At 41.1% G+C, this 17817-nt stretch overlaps 1 protein-coding gene across 4 annotated transcripts in view; it reads right to left on the minus strand.

Annotated features, from left to right (window-relative positions):
* Positions 1–274: 274 nt before the first annotated feature.
* Positions 275–17817, minus strand: part of WNT6 (Wnt family member 6) — a 45191-nt gene continuing 27648 nt past the window's right edge. For 3 of the 4 annotated variants that reach the window (XM_039365823.1, XM_039365821.1, XM_039365822.1), the window contains 3 exons: positions 7496–7716; positions 2744–3045; positions 275–1317 (listed from right to left, as the gene is read on the minus strand). In XM_039365823.1, coding sequence (XP_039221757.1) covers positions 856–1317; positions 2744–3045; positions 7496–7694 — 963 coding nt within the window. In that variant the 5' untranslated portion in view covers positions 7695–7716 and the 3' untranslated portion in view covers positions 275–855. The remainder of the gene's footprint in view (positions 1318–2743; positions 3046–7495; positions 7717–17817) is intronic. The other variant, XM_039365824.1, reaches the window with a different exon arrangement.

The following is a 17817-nucleotide window of genomic DNA, read 5'->3' on the forward strand; positions in this document are numbered from 1 at the left end:
AACTATTATTAGAGATCAATCTGCAATAAACTGTTCTCCCATTTATTAACACAAGTAAGGATGATTTTTTCCATTTTTTTTTAGTCCTAAAGGTTTCCCATCTTTGCTGTAAGATATATTCCCAAGATAATTTAAGGACATAATTTCAGGGAGAAAAAAACACTTTTATATCATTTAACCATTCTACTTGGATGAATAGAACAAAATGAGTAATTAAGTTACTTGCTAATCAATATTAATTGCACTTGTAATCACTTCTTGAATCACACTTGAAAAAATGAGTTAAATAACTTTATTATTGTAAAAAAAAAATGGCAGCCCAAAGGGAAGTAAGGGAGTTTAAAGGGTGGGGTGATTGGGTAAGAAATCTCTGCTGTCCTCTTAAACACAATAAAAATCCATTAATAAATGAAACACAGCATCTCTCTCTAGGCTCTAGGGAATCAGTTCATAATCCATAGTGAGAGGCCTAGATAGGACCAAGCTGCTGGAAATGATCATGAGAGTATCAGGTAAGACAGGATTCCCCATTTTCAGTACATGTCAAGTGTAGCAAGGAGTAGTAGGACCTTCTGAAACCATAGCCTGGTGCTAGATGCCAAGTAGTTGCTACAAGGAAGTTGTAGTCAAGTGCTAGGATCAATATTAGCCATCAACAAAAAACCTGCTCTGAGAATTCAAAATGGACTCAGTCTCTCTAGCATATTATTCCGATTCCAGCTAGATTACCTTGATGCCCCCATACCCTAAACACAGCTTGGCGATGCTTGCTTTCTTGGGATTCTGTGGCAGGCTGGGTACATTCCTATCCTTCTGCTTTGGGTCATCCTTATTCAATGTTCTTCCTATACCCACTCAAATACATAAACTGAGCTCTTTGCGCACAGTGCACTTCCGGCACTGAACTACACAGCACCAATGAAATCGGCAAAGGCAGTTCTCTTCCAGGAGCAGTGTTTCCTCACGATGACCCCGTCCACAGCAGAGCAGGTCACAGCCACTCATGTCCATGGCAGTGCTATTGCACACTCGCCCACGTGTGCCCAACGAACCTGTCTTGCGGTTAGCAATGCAGAAGTCAGGTGAGTCAGCAGAATAGATGAGGTCCTGCCGGTCAGGGGGTTTCATGTTCCAACCCACAGGGATGAGTGTTTTGCCATCGTTGCCACCCATCACTTTAAAAGCCCCATTAAAACGTTCAAGCAGGCGGTCACCCACTTCCCGAAAAGGAGGCATCTTCTTCCAACAGGTGCGCAAGGCACAGGAACCTGAAAGGCCATGACACTTGCACTCTGTCCGCATGTGGTTCTTCACTGCCTGGAAAGGGGAGGGGGAAGAGAGCCACAATAAGTAGGAAGAAAGGGGCAATTGCAAGATTAGTAAGATCAGAGTTAAGTCTCCTAGCTGATTATTTTAAATAAGAAGTGAGAACAGGCAGAGAGACAGAAAGTTTCTTCTAAGGTTAGATGGGTGCATTCTTTTCCTAAAACAGATATTGTATCTCTACCTATTGACAAAACAACAGCTTTAAAATATGTGGCAGCTAGTGCTCTAAATGTGGATATCCCACAGACAACTTAGCAGGTCAACTTCAATACCCAAAGCAATTTTATATGGGTTCTAGAAAATTTTAGTTGCGCTTTGAATTTGTTTAATGTTCAGTTTTATTTGCAAAAAATACAGTACATTAGAGCAGTTGCTATTTCATATAAGCCTGACTGTATCGCTATCTAAGCTGTGTTTTATAAAGGCTGTTTCTTGAGATCTTACAAGAAACACAATTGTTTTCCTGGCTTCTGAGCTGACAAACTTCATATCCTTAAGCTCAATATTGGAAGTATATCAGTGATGCCAGTCAGCTCAACTGTGAAAATCAGAAAAAGTCCACAGAATACTTTTTCAAGAATATAATGGTCCCTGAAAATAATAAACTGGCATTTCCTGGCTTACATTTTCTAAAAAAAAAAGAAAAGAAAAATGAGAATTAAGGTATGTTATAGCATCATGCTTCTGAAATCTAGATAATAATAAAAGAAATTGTATTTTAGAAGAATCAGTCATCATCTGATGCAGACTAATTTTGGACTGAATACACTATCCAAACAGGTCTTAAATATGGGAGCAGTTATTTTAACAGTCCAATATTCCTATCATCACATCAGAGTCTGTTGTGATAAGATTTTGCCAAAATCCATCTAGAGATCTTGTTCAGGATGGGATTTGATCCAAATTCTTAAATCACACTTTTGAGCTTTAGCTATTATGTTCCAGAAGCTTCCCGTAATGCTTTATATTTGTTCCTGTACTTTCTTCTCCCTCTGCATTCACTCACTCACTTGCAATCTTTATCCATTTTTGAAACACAAGTGATAGTTCTGTAGCAAACAATAGAGTTTTCTTACTCTGTCAGGAAATATGTTTTCATTGGTGATCTAAGGCTGCTCTGCTCATTTATAAAACAGTATTTAAAAACAAAATACACACAAATATGCATAAAATTAGCTATTAAATTATGTAGAGGATCAGAAACCCAGCAGTGTAAAGGAACATTAGGTTAAGAGGTCTAGAACATATAAAATTGTCTACATATAAGACAAGATGGAACAGAAGAGAGAAGGACCTCTAAAAAATACAGGACCAGACAAATAAGTACATCTTGGTTTATGCACAGAGAAGGAGGCAGAGCTGCCCATCAGCAGAGGTTTCCACATAAAATAGGATGAAGAAGCAATATGACTCTTACCAATCTCCCTGCTTCATTGTTGTGCAGGTCAATAAGAGTTCGAATGTCACTTTTGCCACGCTTGCGCTTAGCATCCATGAACTGCCGGGATTTCTCATAGCCAAAGTCAACATCATCCCCACAGCCACCCCATTCCCAAGCAGAGCTCTCTGATCCCATGATGGCAGGTGGCAGAGGAGGTGCCCTGCTCCGAATTGCCTCGCAGCCACACTGCAGCAGATCACCCATGCTGCAGGCCTGGGTGACAGCATGGCTAACACCAGCTGCTGTGATGGCATAGACAAAGGCTGTCTCCCGGATATCTGTTTTGTAAATTGAGAAAGGGAAAAAGAGATGGAAAACACATTAGGCAAAGTCGTCTTTTAAAATAACCTTAATGTCCAAGCAAAGCAAGAGGTACTGGCCGGCCATGTCATGATAGGCAACAATTCAACCACTGAAGGCTTCTGATACAGTATTATATGTAGTTGCTTTATTCGTTACCAACACAATGGCAACGGGGGTGGGATTCCAAGATGCAATAGCCCCCTTCCCGTCTCAGCAATCTGGATTTTTATTTACGAGGGGCGCCAGTCGCCCCTCCGCCGCGGGACATGAGTTCCAGGCATCCCTCGCCATGCTGGAACCTGCCACAGCCACGGGGGGGGGGGGATTTCTCCTTTGCTCTGCTCTATTCCAGCATGAGGCGCCGCACCGCCAAGGGCTCCGTCTCCTCTCTCCCCCTACCCCGCCGCCGCCGCCTCACCACCTCTATTTCCCAGTAAGGGGCTGCTTGCACCAGGGACTGCAAATAGCGGGGAATTTTTTTCCCCTGTGTGGGGGTGCAGCGGCGTCTCTTTCCTATGGAGCTCCCCGTCCACATCTCTGCAGCTGTCCAATGGGTTCCCGTCCTTTCCGTCCCGCCAGAACGGGCGCCATTTTCTCCTCGGGTATTTCCACTGCCTTCCTCGTCCATAGCTTCAAGCACCCGTTCTGAGCGCCTGGAAGCGCCCGTACCCAGCACCGTGGCTTTCTGTCTCTTGTTCCTGCCTTTTCCTGGGCTCGGCCCCGCTGCTAATTAGTGAACTGACGAACCAAAGTGAGCATTTGCCACTCTACCTGCACCTGTTCGTCACAGCAGCGTTTGCAGGGCAGATATTATATTCTGCCCTATTCTGGTTGCTGCTAACTTTATCCCGTTAGGGAACACACCTTCAGCTCAACGTTGTGTTTGGGTAGATGTTTCCTATCACTCTGGCTTCCTCCAGGGTTAGCATCTTTGGTTTTATGCGTGTTAAAATGCCTCGGATCAAGGAGCAGTTGCCGGCAGAAGGACAAATGAAGGGGAGGCTTTCTTTGGCCTTAGTGAGGGGAGGAGGGGGCACTGTGAAGGTGGTGGAGAGGCTCCCTGGCCATATTTATGGCCCAGCTCTGCTCTCTCAGTTGCTGGGAAGTCTGAGGACGCTCTACGGACATGTAGGAGCAGAGTCTTTGAGAAGGGGGAGGGGCAGTAAATCTCTCCCAGGCATGGATACATTCTTGGGCTTTATTAAAAGCTGCTGTGCTGTCTAAGAGCATCCATAATTGCTTCATTACAAGGACAGAGAGACATGTCACAGCAGTAAACCTTCAGCCTGTAGCAATAATCTGCTGCCTCCCTCCCCAAAGCCCCGGCAGTGCCTGTACCTCTCATGCTCTCAAATTCACTCTGGGAAAGAACACAGCGCAACCCTTAGGAGTGTGTATCTGTTGTCTCCACTCAAGAGAAAAGATGGTTATAAGCAAGGCATGGTCAAGCCAGGGTTCTTGGTGTTCCTTGGTCATCATCAGTAGCTTATCCTATTCTTGGTCTTCACTTAACAACAAAGGTTTATCCTGTGTTGAATTCCCCCTCCTCCTCACTATCAAGGGACCCCACTTAGATACTCAGATCTACAGTCTGAGCTGCATTATTTCATTAGTTTCTTTCCCTCCATAGATTTCAAGTGCTGTACATGGATCTCTGCTTTAACACATACACACACACACATAAACCTCATCTCCAATTCCCTGAGAGGTAAATAAAAAAAGGAGGCTTGCCCAAGAACACCCTAATAATTTAATGTGTGAACATTAATGATTTAATGTGTGGAACAAGGAGTTCCAATTCTAATCCGAGGATAACAATCTATTGGCCTTCAGGTTTTGATACTACAACTTTCATATATCCTAGTAATTTGACTAATAATTCAAGGTTATGAAAACTGTTCTGAACTTGTCAAAGGCACTCCTGATTTCCCCCTAAATGAGCTGTTATATTCAACCACTGTGCTAAGAAGATTTGAGCTGGACAACGCAAATATTTTTTTGCAGGAAGCAAAACGCAATGCAGAAGCCAATTCTATTATTAAAACAATACAGTGGTAACTGAGTTTTAAAAATCTTTATAAAATAATTATATAAATATTAAATGATTTATATAATTCACTTTTTATCTGCATATTAATAAACTGCATGCATGCTTGCTTTGTTTGTGTATGCTTCATACATACACATGTTGTAACAGGCATCATCTTAAAAGAGCCATTCCTTTATGTGAGCAAAGGGACACAATAATTGCGGGACTTTTAAAATTTAAAAACGTCTTTAAAAAGAGTTGTAATTAATTAAATGTTGTCAATCACACTGGACAAGGCTTACAGAATTATTTTCAAGTTAGGGAAATAAAACATCTAATACTCTGAATACACTAAAACAGATGAAAAAGATTGTGTGATATTATGTTCTGGGTATATCTTATATGGATACCTATAAGATCTAGAAGTGTTATCCTACATTGCTTATCAGTAGTGTCTAGACCTCTTTGACCCTTAGCTGTGTTTTATTTGGTTGCTTCTATTTTTATAGGTCTCAAGTGCCCCACCAGCTTTTTCTAACTATCCAATTGTTCAGCCTGCACCTGAATAAGGGAGACAGATTATTTTTTCCTGTCAGTTAATAACAGAGAAGAATCAGTTTCTAAAAAGGAAGAAGATAAAAGCTTCCACCCACACTAGAAACCATGTACAAGGTTAATGCCTTCTCTCATCTGGAAAAGAATGAATGGCAGGGGAAGAAAAATTAAAGCTTCTGCCCTTCCTAACAGTGTAGTAAATGTTTGTGTGTTTATTGGAAAGGGACACATACGTATCAAAATGCAACCTATAAACTTAACATACCAAACAGCCTTCAGACTGCCTAAGCCTACATGCTACTTCTCAACTAGGAGTAATGCTTTCTAGATTAATTTAAATGCTTTCTGGGTTCACAATTAAACTAGACCTACATTTTTGGCCTCAGTTTAAGCCTTATGAAGCCTGTAGCCACAGTCCCTGTACCTGAAGGCCTAAGTGTTTTAATTGAATGATTTAAATAATACAAGAAAAATTGTCATTCTGGATGCAGGTTAGTATGGAGGCCCAAGCATTTTGTATTTCTGCTGATTCTCAAATCCAATACTTAAGATAAAATGGATTCATAGATAGGTCAATTAGAATTGCTACATTGCCTCCTTGTCTATTAGTGGTACTGGGAGAGGAGACCAACAGGGAATTTCAGGGCTGTAGACTAGATTGGGAAACTGAACAAAAAATAACCTGGAATAAGGCAATGGCAGGAAAACTAGATACTCTACTATAAACACAAAAAGAGTTTTTTCACCTTTACCTATGTGTCTTAATTAAATGAGCACTTGTTCATTGGCTCCATTTCAGACAAATAACCTTTTTTTAAATCATCTGAGGGTATGGTAGAGTGTGGGATGATATTGTGCTCTTAATTTTCAAATGGGTTTTTTTTATGCACCAAAACCAGGCATAATTTCACACAGACACAAAGAAGCTTCATGCCTAATTAAGATCCTCGATGCAAGTGAAAATACATAAAACAACAGAACTGTAAAGCAATGGAAGGGCCAGCATTGGGCATGGCTGAAGATGTATTTATATGGCATGGACTGGAGATACAAGGAACAGGTGGATCTGGAAGTGAAGGCCCAGCAGGACACAAAGGGAGATCTGCTGAGCAGACTGGCTAGGGGATATTATTGCAACTTTGGGTTTACAAATTAGACATCGGAGAGGATAGCTTGACAAAAGTGCTCAGGAAAGAATATTTTTTCTTATTTCTGTTCTCCCTCCCCTGAGCTAAAAGTACTGAAACAGCTGTGTGAGTCAAGGAATGAATTAGATTTTAAAAAACTGCTTTAAAAAGGGCTCCTTTTGGAAATGTAAATGCAGTTTGTTAAGCTAAGGCCACTGTATTGGAAGAAGTACACAAAATAATAAACATCACTATAATTTAGAGAAAAACAGTGCTTGTTATGACTGGAAAGTTCCTGTTTCCCACCCTCCAACAGAAGCACTAAATCAATCCCAAACCCTAGAGCTATCTGAATAGCTCAGCTCAAAGCATGCAGCAAGGATTCAGTGAACAAGTGTGTTCATCCCACCTACTGCCCAATTTAATTTCAAAGCAAGCAGAGAAGAGTTGCAAATTTATACTGTTCCCTTTGCCCCTCACTTCCAAATGAATGAATCACCTCCATGTACTGTAAGAGCTTCTGTCCCAGTGGCAATATTGGTCACCTCTGAAATATAGGCTATATCCTCTCTTTTCTTCTCTCTTTAATTGTGAGGACTACTTGGCTGAATTTCTTTTATGAACAAAATAAATGCTACCCCCCCTTTTTTTTTTACTCTGGAAGAATCCCAAAGGGCAGTAATCTACCCAAGCGACAAAGCCTGCCCCACTCACCTTGTTGTAGGATCTTCCCAAAATATTTGCTGTGGCTGGTGCAGTTCCAACGACGAAAACGGAATTGGTACTGGCACTCACGCACACCCAGTCTGGCTCCTTTGGCGACTTCTTGTACAATCTCAGGTTCTGTCTGGCACAACTCGGCCTGTTTCCCTGCCAGCCGCTTGGTCTTCCGACAGATGCTGTTGGGATCCATGACCAATGGGCTGCCCACTGCCCTGGAAAGATTGGAGAAAAGACACTCTAGTTGCATCGAAATTAGTAGGCTTAAAGCTTTTTAATCTGTAACTCTTTAGGGCTCTCATAGAAATTAATCACGAAATTAATCAGTGAACCTATGCCAGGATATTCCCAAAGGTGATAAAAATTCCTGATGTATGTCCCAGGACTTTTTAGTTTAATATTCTCTCTGACCAGAGCCAGTTCTAGGTAGTTTAGCATCCTAGGGCAAATTCATATTCTGCCCTCCTCAACTGGCTCTTCTTCCAATTTTTTTAGGAATTTCAAAAATGTACACTTTTTTTTCTTTGAGCTTTTAAGCATTATACTTATGAATTTTAGGCCGGGACATTTTTTTTCTTTTTTCAGAATTTTCACCTCATTTACAATGAAATATTGTAATTTTTTTTTACAAATTACCTGTGGGACCATCTTTTTCCAAGACTTTCTACCCATCCAATCTCATCCAACAGATTGGACATGCTGCAAATCTCATCAACCAAAGAAATCACTGGTGGGAATTAGAAGACAGACTTTTTCTGTTGTAGCCCCTGCCTTATGGAGTAACCTCCCCTCAGAGATCAGAATGGCCCAACTCTGTTGGCTTTTCACAAAGCTTTAAAAACTTGGCTATATACCTGCCCTGGGGTTGGAGTGTGTTAAGGGCCCTGTTACTTGGCTTTACAATTAGATAATTAATCATCACAACTGATGTTTGTACTTATGTATTTTGTGGTTGCTTTCACTGTTTTAATGTTTTTAAAATTGTTTTAATTGTATTATAATTCTATAGCCACCCAGAGTCACTTGATTGAGTAAGGTGGCAGGTGCACTGGCTCACAAAGTGATCTGTTATTGCTTTTCACTTTTTATTGTGTTTTTCTTTTACAAGTCTTGGCAATTTTGGTTCACCTCCTAAAATTTGGCACCCTAGGCTGGTGCCTTCTAAGCCTTAGCCCAGAGCCAGATCTGTCATCAACCTTTTCCAGGCTGCTACCGCCTGCATCTGACGCCGGGGGATGCTTACATAGCCCTCTGGTGGCCTGTTTCCAGGCGGCAGCAGCCTGGAAAAGGACTCTAGAACCCGGATCGGGCTGCAAGGGGCGCACAGAAGCACTTGCTGGCCTCAGATCCAGGTGGTAGTTGCCTGGAAAATGCCTCCAGACCCTGGATCGGGCCGCGAGAGGGCTGCAGGAGTGTCCCCAGCCTCAGATCAGGGCGGCAGCAGGAACCGTGGCAGAGAGGAGTTGGATCTTTTCAAGGTGAGTCCGGCGTGGCAGGAAGGGAGGGGGAAGCATGAGGTATCTTAGTGGGTCAGGGAGGCCTTAGGGCCCTCAGGGTGGGCCTTCCCCACCCTGAGATACCTCAGGTTCACTTAACGAGCCACATGTGTTTTAACGAGCAAGGGTCTGATCTCCTTTGAGATTCACTCTATGAGTTTTTGAATTACAAGTGGAATGGGCAGGCTCCATTACACTCGTAACTCGAGGATTACCTGTAAGTGTAAGAATAAGATCACATCACTTCTCATTGCCCACACTTGCTAGAGTTGACATTATTGTGACATCTAAAGGACCACAGTTTTTCCATCCTGCATTAACCAACCCTCCTCCCCCAAGTTAGGGTTCAGGTGGGCCTATTTCCTACTCAGCTAGCCAAATAGTATATAGTATAATATCAATTGCCCAATATATACTAACTACTACTGTTGCTGCAGCTAGTGTTATAATGTAAGAGAGCATTAACCCAACCCCTTGCTATCTGAAGTATATAATCCAATTTCATTCATTTCATTATTATTCATTATTATTTTCCATGTAAGACTGGTACACCTCCTAAAATAAGGGCATAAGCACTTCCTTAAATTCAATATATTCTAGGGTTATTCTAATTCTATTGTATGACCAGAGCAGGAAAACAAGTTACTTTTTGAAAGAATGTCTAACCTTGAAAAAATGATAAAGGTTTATAAACAAACTCTAGTGTTGTGCCAGCTTTTCTCCCTAGCTTCTAGATTACTCTCAGTACAGGAGTTTTCCTTAACTATTTTCTTTTAAAAAGCTCACAAAAACAGTTGAAGGCTATAGCATCTCACATAAAGATCAAGACTGAAAATTATAAAGCTATTTTATACTGCATAATGTGTACTCTTCCCTGCCCATGCCATTGAACACAAGATTGCATGCAAAATCCAGAGAAGCCCTAAAAAGAAATAAAATCCACCTTCCTCCCTCCATTGCAAAAAGGAGGAGGAAAAAAAAACTTGAAAGCATGCCAGGTGTATCTGTTAAATTTCAAATGCAAGGGTCTTTTTTAAACTAACACTTCCTATGCTCAATGAAAGAAAGAGGGAGACGAATAAACTCTGCATATTTTCATATCCATGGCAAGCTTTTCATCCCCTTCAGTTCCGCTTCCATTATATTTATTGTCTATCCGTGGCCCCAGAAACTGTCATTTTGCCATCCCAATAGCTATCAATATGCTTTGTGTTTTGTAAACCAACATACAGTATTTTAATAATGATTGGATTCATTATCCAAATCCCCAAAAAAATTGTTAAGATTTTGGCGTAGAATGTTGTGTGAGCTATAATGTTTTTAAGAGCTAGCATGTTGTGCAAATCCAGCCAATTATAACTGATTCAATAAACCTACTTAGGCTGGCTGTTGCTATCTATAGTGAGTGAACACAAACAGAGGTATGGATTGTGAATTGATGCAATCAATATCTGTGGATAAAAACATATTTTCAAGATAAACTGTTTATGCCTATTCTCCAGTGAAATAATGTGATATTCAGTATTATACGTCAATATATTTTTACAAAGGGCCATCTAGTTTTACAAGGACTCTCACAAGATGGTAGCTTTGAAAATAACAATGGCCACGGTCAGTTTGGATGTTCTCACTTTGATCCCTATTACATTGATTGACAGGATACAGATTAGCTCTTACTGCTTGACGATGAAGCCTACAGTCTGGGAGTCCATCACTCCCCAGGAAGTTTTGAAAAAAATCCAAATTAATCAAATAGATCACTAGAGAGTCAGAGCCAGGAAATTCTAGCAACTCAAAAGATTAAATCTCCCAATGCAGTTAACACAGAGAGGGAATGGATGAGCTCTGAATTAGAAAATCTACGTGCATCCAGGGATATGTCTGCACCTGTGTGCTTCTCTCTGCCCAAACAAATAATTTCTACATAGGCTATCTGTGGGTCATCTTTTATGATCTAGGTATGAACTCCTTCTTGTCTGCTTCTGCCTGGCAATAGATGTATTTTAAGGCAATCCTTCATGAGTAGATTGTGGCACAAAACATGCCACACTTAAGAATACAAGACTTCTCTTGACTAGATCAAAGCTCCCTCTTATCTAATTTCCTGTTTCTTACCAGAGGCCACAGCAGAAGATACTCATAGGCATAGTAAGGGTTGTAAAGGATATACAACTAAAACCAAACAAAGTAGAACTACATTAATCAGTTCTATGTCACTTCAAACCTACTAGACGTGTCTCACTTCAAGTCTTATAAGGTTGCTATTGCCTGTAATACAGAAGTTGAATGTACTGTATTTTCTATTCAAAACCATTTAGATGGTTAATTATATGGGCTCTGGTAGTTTAAAACTGAATTATATACATTTCTACATAAAAATATAGAATATATTAGAAAATATATAGAAAAATGTTGACTACGTGTATAGGGTTTTTTTTTAAAACTAAAAAACTGCAAGAAAGAATGTATAGTTCAGTAGTAGTATACCAGTTTTGCATGCAGAAGATCAACCAAGGCTGCGTGCATTTGCTGCATTGTAAGGGTTTACTTAAAGGGTGGTGGATGTTTTTTTTTAAAAAAAATGAGATTAGAAAAGGTTGCTGTCAGAAATCTCAGAAAGGCATTGAATAAACCAATGGTCTAATTTGCAACTACATTATTTCCTACATGCAGATTGAAAAAGGATTGAATTTAGTGTGTGTGATCATGCAAACAGTTATAGCATCATCTCATATTTCTATTGCAACACTTGTTTAATTGCTATTGCTTGTACATCATAAAACCCGGAATGCAAGTGGATGAAGCATGGAAGTGCAAAAGGATCAAAGATAACAATGAGAATGATCTGATTACCGTATTGATATTAGATATCCAATACAGTCTTCCCTAACCTGGTTCCCTTAAAAAACTTTTGGGATGACATAGCTAAGAATTCTCAATAATTCTCTCAGCATGACTGTCACAGTGCATCTAAATAAGATCAATTTGGGGAAGCTGATTGAAGCTCTTGAAAGTTCAGCAGGAATATTCAGCATTAAGTTAATATTAACCTAACATTAATAATAATGTTAAATATTAACATTAAGTTAATATTAGAGCTGTGGTGGTGCAGTGGTTAGAATGCAGTATTGCAGGCTAATTCTGCCAACCACCAGCAGTTCGATTCTCACCAACTCAAGGTTAACTCAACCTTCCATCCTTCCAAGAAGGGTAAAATGAGGACCCAGAATGTTGGACTCTATAAACCACTTGGAAAGGGCTGTAAAGCACTGTGAAGCTGTATATAAGTCTAAGTGCTATTGCTATTGCTATATTAAATTATACTGAATGTAACTCCTATGCTGATGACAGAATATAGAATATAATAGCAACAGAGAAACATGGCCAAGTGGCACTAGGAAGATAAATATATGGTAGTCAGATTTCAAGAAGAACGCTGTTGTGTAGGTTCATCTGTGGACATGGAGGTGCTCTGCAGTCCCACCCTAGAAGTGCAGTGTCTAGCACAATGGGGACTCTGAATGTCCATTTTTGTAATAACTGCAGGTGTTACTTTGTGATGCCACTCTTCATTTTCTATGAATATTTTGTGGCACCTCTCTTCAAAGCCAATGGAGGCTTGATAGCACAGGGCTGACCAGCAGGTTCTGTCAGCAGCTGTAGTTTCTAGTTCCCTTATCTAGAAGTCAGTTTCTTTCACAGCATCTTTGTAGCATTTGCATGATGGACCTTGATGTCTCTTCTCAGATTCTACCACACTATCAGGCAAAGTATACTTATAGCTGCCCAGAGTAGCTCAACAGTGAGATGGGTGGCAAATAAATTGAACAAATAAATAATACAGTGGTCATCCATCCTGATGACATGCCCCACCCATCTCATCTGGGCTCTGATAATCAGAGACTCCATGGTGGTGGACTCTACATGATCCACGATCTCCAGGTTGGAGACACATTCTTGCTAACAAATGCTGAGGATGGAGCAGAGTGTGTGCATGTAAAATTTCTCCAGCTGTTTGACATGCCTTCACTCCAAAGTCCAGGACTCACATCCATATATAGGAGAGAAGTGGCAACTGCAGCCCTGTAGGTTTGTGGATATGTGGATGTTGTATTGACTGAGCACTCTAATACACAGCCACCCCAGTGCCTGGCTAGTTTTGCTAATCCTGGAATCAATTTCTTTGTCCAAAGACCCAACGCTCAAGATGATTCTTCCCAAGTATTTGAAGCTATTTACATTTGTCAGATGGGGGCCATCAATAGTGATTTTTGATCCTAAAAACTTGATATTTGGCCCAGGCTACAAAGTGCTTCAGTCTAAAGTAAGCACCATGGAGAGAGGCATTTACCCTGTTCAGGGCATTAAACCTTCACTTCTCCAGCACTGGTTACATTATCCAGTCTTATTTTTCCACCCTCTCCCAAAGTTCATTATAGTTGTGCTGACTATGGGTGATAGTGGCTATAGCCCAAACATTTGGATGACATCGGATTGTGATAAGGCTGGACCATATGTTTAAAGTAACAAGGACAAAGACTATGCACAAAGAAAAAAGCAGATATTACTATTTTTAAAATACTGCTTATATGGTCAATAGATGCCCACATATGTTAGATTAGCAATAGGAACTACTTATCTTTGATTCAATTCTAGGCATGGCCATGAGGCAAGAAATTTTATTTCTCTGGAAATCTAGTAGATTGTTGTGAGCCATCCAAAGTTGTTGAGAATCAAGTGACATACAAGTTTAATAAATGATTATATTACTTTTATTATAGCTATGAGGCTGCTTGTAAATCTGCTCTACCTATAATGATTCTGTTTCTTCTGAACAAGTCATTTTTTGGCTAGTCAGTCGGTAATTGACTTGTAACAGCCTTGCTTAAGCATCCCTGTAACAAACTTATAGCAGCCTCATTGGGACATTTTTATTGCTCCACATGAGATATCTTCAATAAATATTAACAAGAATACAGAGAACATAGATTAATCTAGTCGTCTTTTGCCTTAATCATTACTTTTGTTTGTCTGTAACTTTAATGTAAAATATATGTAAAAGACTTATGGTATACTTGCCGGAAAGTTTACCTTCCATGGAAATGATTTCTGATCTTCAAGACAATACTAATATTTATTCAAAACTATCTCAAGAAACATGTGCCCTCCCCCCAAACCACAGGCTATAAAAATGAATGAATGCCCTCTAAGTATTTGAGTTGATAGTGGGAAAAGATTACTCATTGTCTTAAAGACAGAAACCGGCATTTATGTGGGGGAAGAGTGTTTCATAACCAAGAATCAATATAGTAAAGATCTTTTTTCCCTGTAACCCAGCCTTCCTTAGCCAAACACCCTTAATAAACATTTTGGGACTCACTATAGCATCTTGCCCGAGTTAACTGAGAATTACAGAATTGCTGTTCCAATACAGCAGGGAAATACCAGGCTAGGAAAGGCATTTGTCTCCCCCCTTTGCAAGTCAGGGCATCTCAGAAACAACATTCATTCCATATCCTCAGCTTGTCATCTGGCAGAAGATGATGCTTTATGAGAGATAGACAAGGTTGATCAATCTATGCTCACTTTTAGTTGCCATGGGCAATGAATCAAACTGAGTTAAAATCAAGTCAATTTCTACATTCAGTATAAACTGCTTATCTAAAGGGGAAAATTGACAGCTGCTCTCAAGATTGTCAGCTGAATGTTATGACTGAGTGAGGACTGCAGAGTATCGTTATCTTACTTCTTACCCACTACAGATAATTTCAGTGGCACTGATGACTTTTGCAGGTTTGGCTGTTTAATTCTCATCATTTCCAGACAAGGAGAGTCTACAAGGTAGTTGGGCAGCAACCTTCTGCCAGAAACAGGAAAGGATCAAGGTAAAAATTAAAGATAATCATGTTAGATATCTAGAATTTATTCTGAATAAGTTCTACCTACATACAGAACTAGCCAAGGGGAAACCTAACCCTTCAAGACTATAAAACCATTTCAGATAGATGGAGTCACAGCTGAAAAGGTCCTATTTCTAGTACAAATCAATCTCTCCTAAAAAGCTAGTCAGATAGCATGGAAGCAACCTTATCTGAGCAAAGACTGTTCTTTAGCTATCGTGGGTAAAGCTAATACAGTAAGTAACATTTTCAAACCAGCATTTTGAATGGGAAAATAAGCATAGAGACAAATGCAACTTTCTGAAGCTTGGAGTTATTTAGTAAACATGTGCAAAGCTTGAAGAACATCAGTTCAAAGAATTTTCATGCAAAGCTCTTCTTCAAAGCTGCTTTGAAAAGCAGCCAGCAGCTTCTCATCTATAGGTGAAGCAAAGGGACTTATCCATGAGTTCCAGAGGCCTGATGCTACCATTCCAGTGGTTCTATTAATAGAACCGCCAAATGAGGCACTAAGGCAACACAAGGATGCAAATGTTGCTGCCTCCCTAGCATAAAGTGTGTTGTCCTGACAACGCATGGCTGCTTCACACATTCCTAGTATTTCAGTTTTCAATACCCACCACTATTCTGCACCATCTGCTAATAGAAAAGACATCTTCAAGGTAGCCACAGGTAAAGTAGTCCACTCTCATCCAGTCTACAACTAGCCAATGTGAAGATAACCAGGCTGATATGCATGCTGCAGCCATTCCTAGATGGGGATGACTATAATCCACATCACGGTGTCTACTGATTGAGTACTGGGTTAAATATGAGACTGTCCCTGAAGACAATACTGTATGGAAACTCCAACTAGCGCACAATATGACTGTCAAAATTTTAATTTATACTGTCAAAATTCTCAAAGTGCCTGTTGGGTGATTGCTTGTTGGAGCAGGCCCAAATATTTGAAAAGAAGGAGCCCAAAGCAGCCTTGCACTGAGGCCCTGCTCCAGCTACCTTTCCCATATGTAATTAGGATTATAATTACTTTCTTGGTAACAGTTCACCAGTTCTGGAATGCTCTCTTTCAAATAGTAAGCCAAACACTAAACTTGATCCTCTCTCTCTGGGACCGGTTTAAGATGTATCTATTTATCTAGATAGTTACTCATGTCTTTGATACAAATTCCTAGTTTGCCTATGTTACTGAGGTTTATTTATTTGGCTGCCTGGGGCCGGTGGCAATTAACTTCCTGTTAGCTGAATCATAATTTCCTGTAATGAAGGGCAGGGTAGAAATGCTCTAAACCCATAAATACCCCTCATGCATTTCCAGGATCACGGTTGTCCTGGAGAGCAAGTTCCTGGAAGGGCATCTTCAGCTCAGATTAAGCCCGGGAGGGACAGAGCTTCAGTGTGCAGGAAGAGGCGCCTGATTGCGCCCCTGACCGTAGTTTTGGCCTGGGCAAGGCTATCATTAAGCAGGGACAATTTGTCCTCCTTTAAACGAAACGATCGAGCCCTGGGGCAGAGGATCAAACGCTGAACTACGGTTCACCCCGGCGAGATCCGACGAGGAAGCCCTCAGCCAGCCGTCCTCCTCTCCTCCCACCCATGGTGGTCCAGGGAGCGCCGAGGTCCTCCCCCGTTCGCGCTGAATGCTGACAGCACGGAGTGAAGAGTGGGGGAGCAAGAGACAAGGCGCGCAGGGCAGAGAAAGAGGAATCTGAACCAAAGTCTCCTCCCTTTCATCCCGGACCCCGAGATGGGGGAGAGAAAGAGAGAGAGAATGTGTGTGTGTGTGAGTGTGTGCGCGCGCGCGTGTGTAAAACCAGAAGCTGTCAATTTCAGTACGTCTTCCCTCCTCCTTTCTTCCCCCTTCCAGGGGACGGGGTGGAAAAATGCTGCCAAACTGCTACTGCGCTGGTAGGGGAAGGTGAGCTCCCGCGAGCACTGCCCGAGCTTGTCCCCGACGCAAGCCTCGCCTGGGTCTGCAATTACCGCGCGCTCGGCCCCACCTGCAAAAAGATCGCGCCCCGAGACCCTGGGCGTGGCTTTCCTGGAGTCGTACGCTTGATAGGCAGACTGCCAGACTATTAATCCATGCAGATAGCCACGCCCCTCTCACGTAGTTGGTTGACTTTCCCTGGAACCCGGCGCGCCTGTGTAAACATACTTAACGCGCGCAACAAACGCAGGGCGCGAACGGTGACAGGTGGAATGCGTGCCTGGAGAATCAAGCGACAAAGAAAAAAAACGGAACCAGGAATAAAACCGTCTTACGAGCCTTAATAAGCAAGGGCTTCATTTGAGCCAGGATTTATTAGCGGTTAACCTTAGTCTGGAGAAAATTAAATTTCAAATCACTGTCTGTTTTAGCTCATTGAACCCTTCCCTCGACGAGAAATCTTGTCGGATTCTGCGACCCGTTAGCCACAATTTGCGTGACCATGGCAATGTGTAAAGCTAAAATGGGAGCAAGGGAGAAAACAAAGCAGTCTGTGCTTTCCTGCGCATCTTCTGTGCCAACTGAAGCTTACAAGAGAAGCAGCCTATGAAAAGAACAATCTTTCCAAAGAGGATTCACACCTACAGTGTAATTGTCCATTCTTATATACATTATTTTATAGAAATCTTCCGTTTGTAATATTTTCATGTTTTCCCACTGTCCAAAATGATCAGCTATGGAGAAAAAGTTGGAAACGCAGTAGGTGTTCCCCAAAGACATGGATTTTTATTAAGGCCTAAACAATGATAATTCTCATTCTCCCCATTCCTTTGTCTTGATCCAATGAGATGTCACAGGCTCTTAGGTACCTTAAAGATTAACATATTCTTCTATCATTACTTAAATCTCACACACATTAAAATCTTTTGAGGGCTCATAAATGCAACAGCAATGTGAACGCCTTTAACTGTAAGTCTAACAACCATGCAT

The sequence above is a fragment of the Crotalus tigris genome, unplaced genomic scaffold (assembly GCF_016545835.1).
Source record: "Crotalus tigris isolate CLP2741 ecotype Arizona unplaced genomic scaffold, ASM1654583v1 scf7180000020184.803716, whole genome shotgun sequence".
NCBI classification, from domain to species: domain Eukaryota; kingdom Metazoa; phylum Chordata; class Lepidosauria; order Squamata; family Viperidae; genus Crotalus; species Crotalus tigris.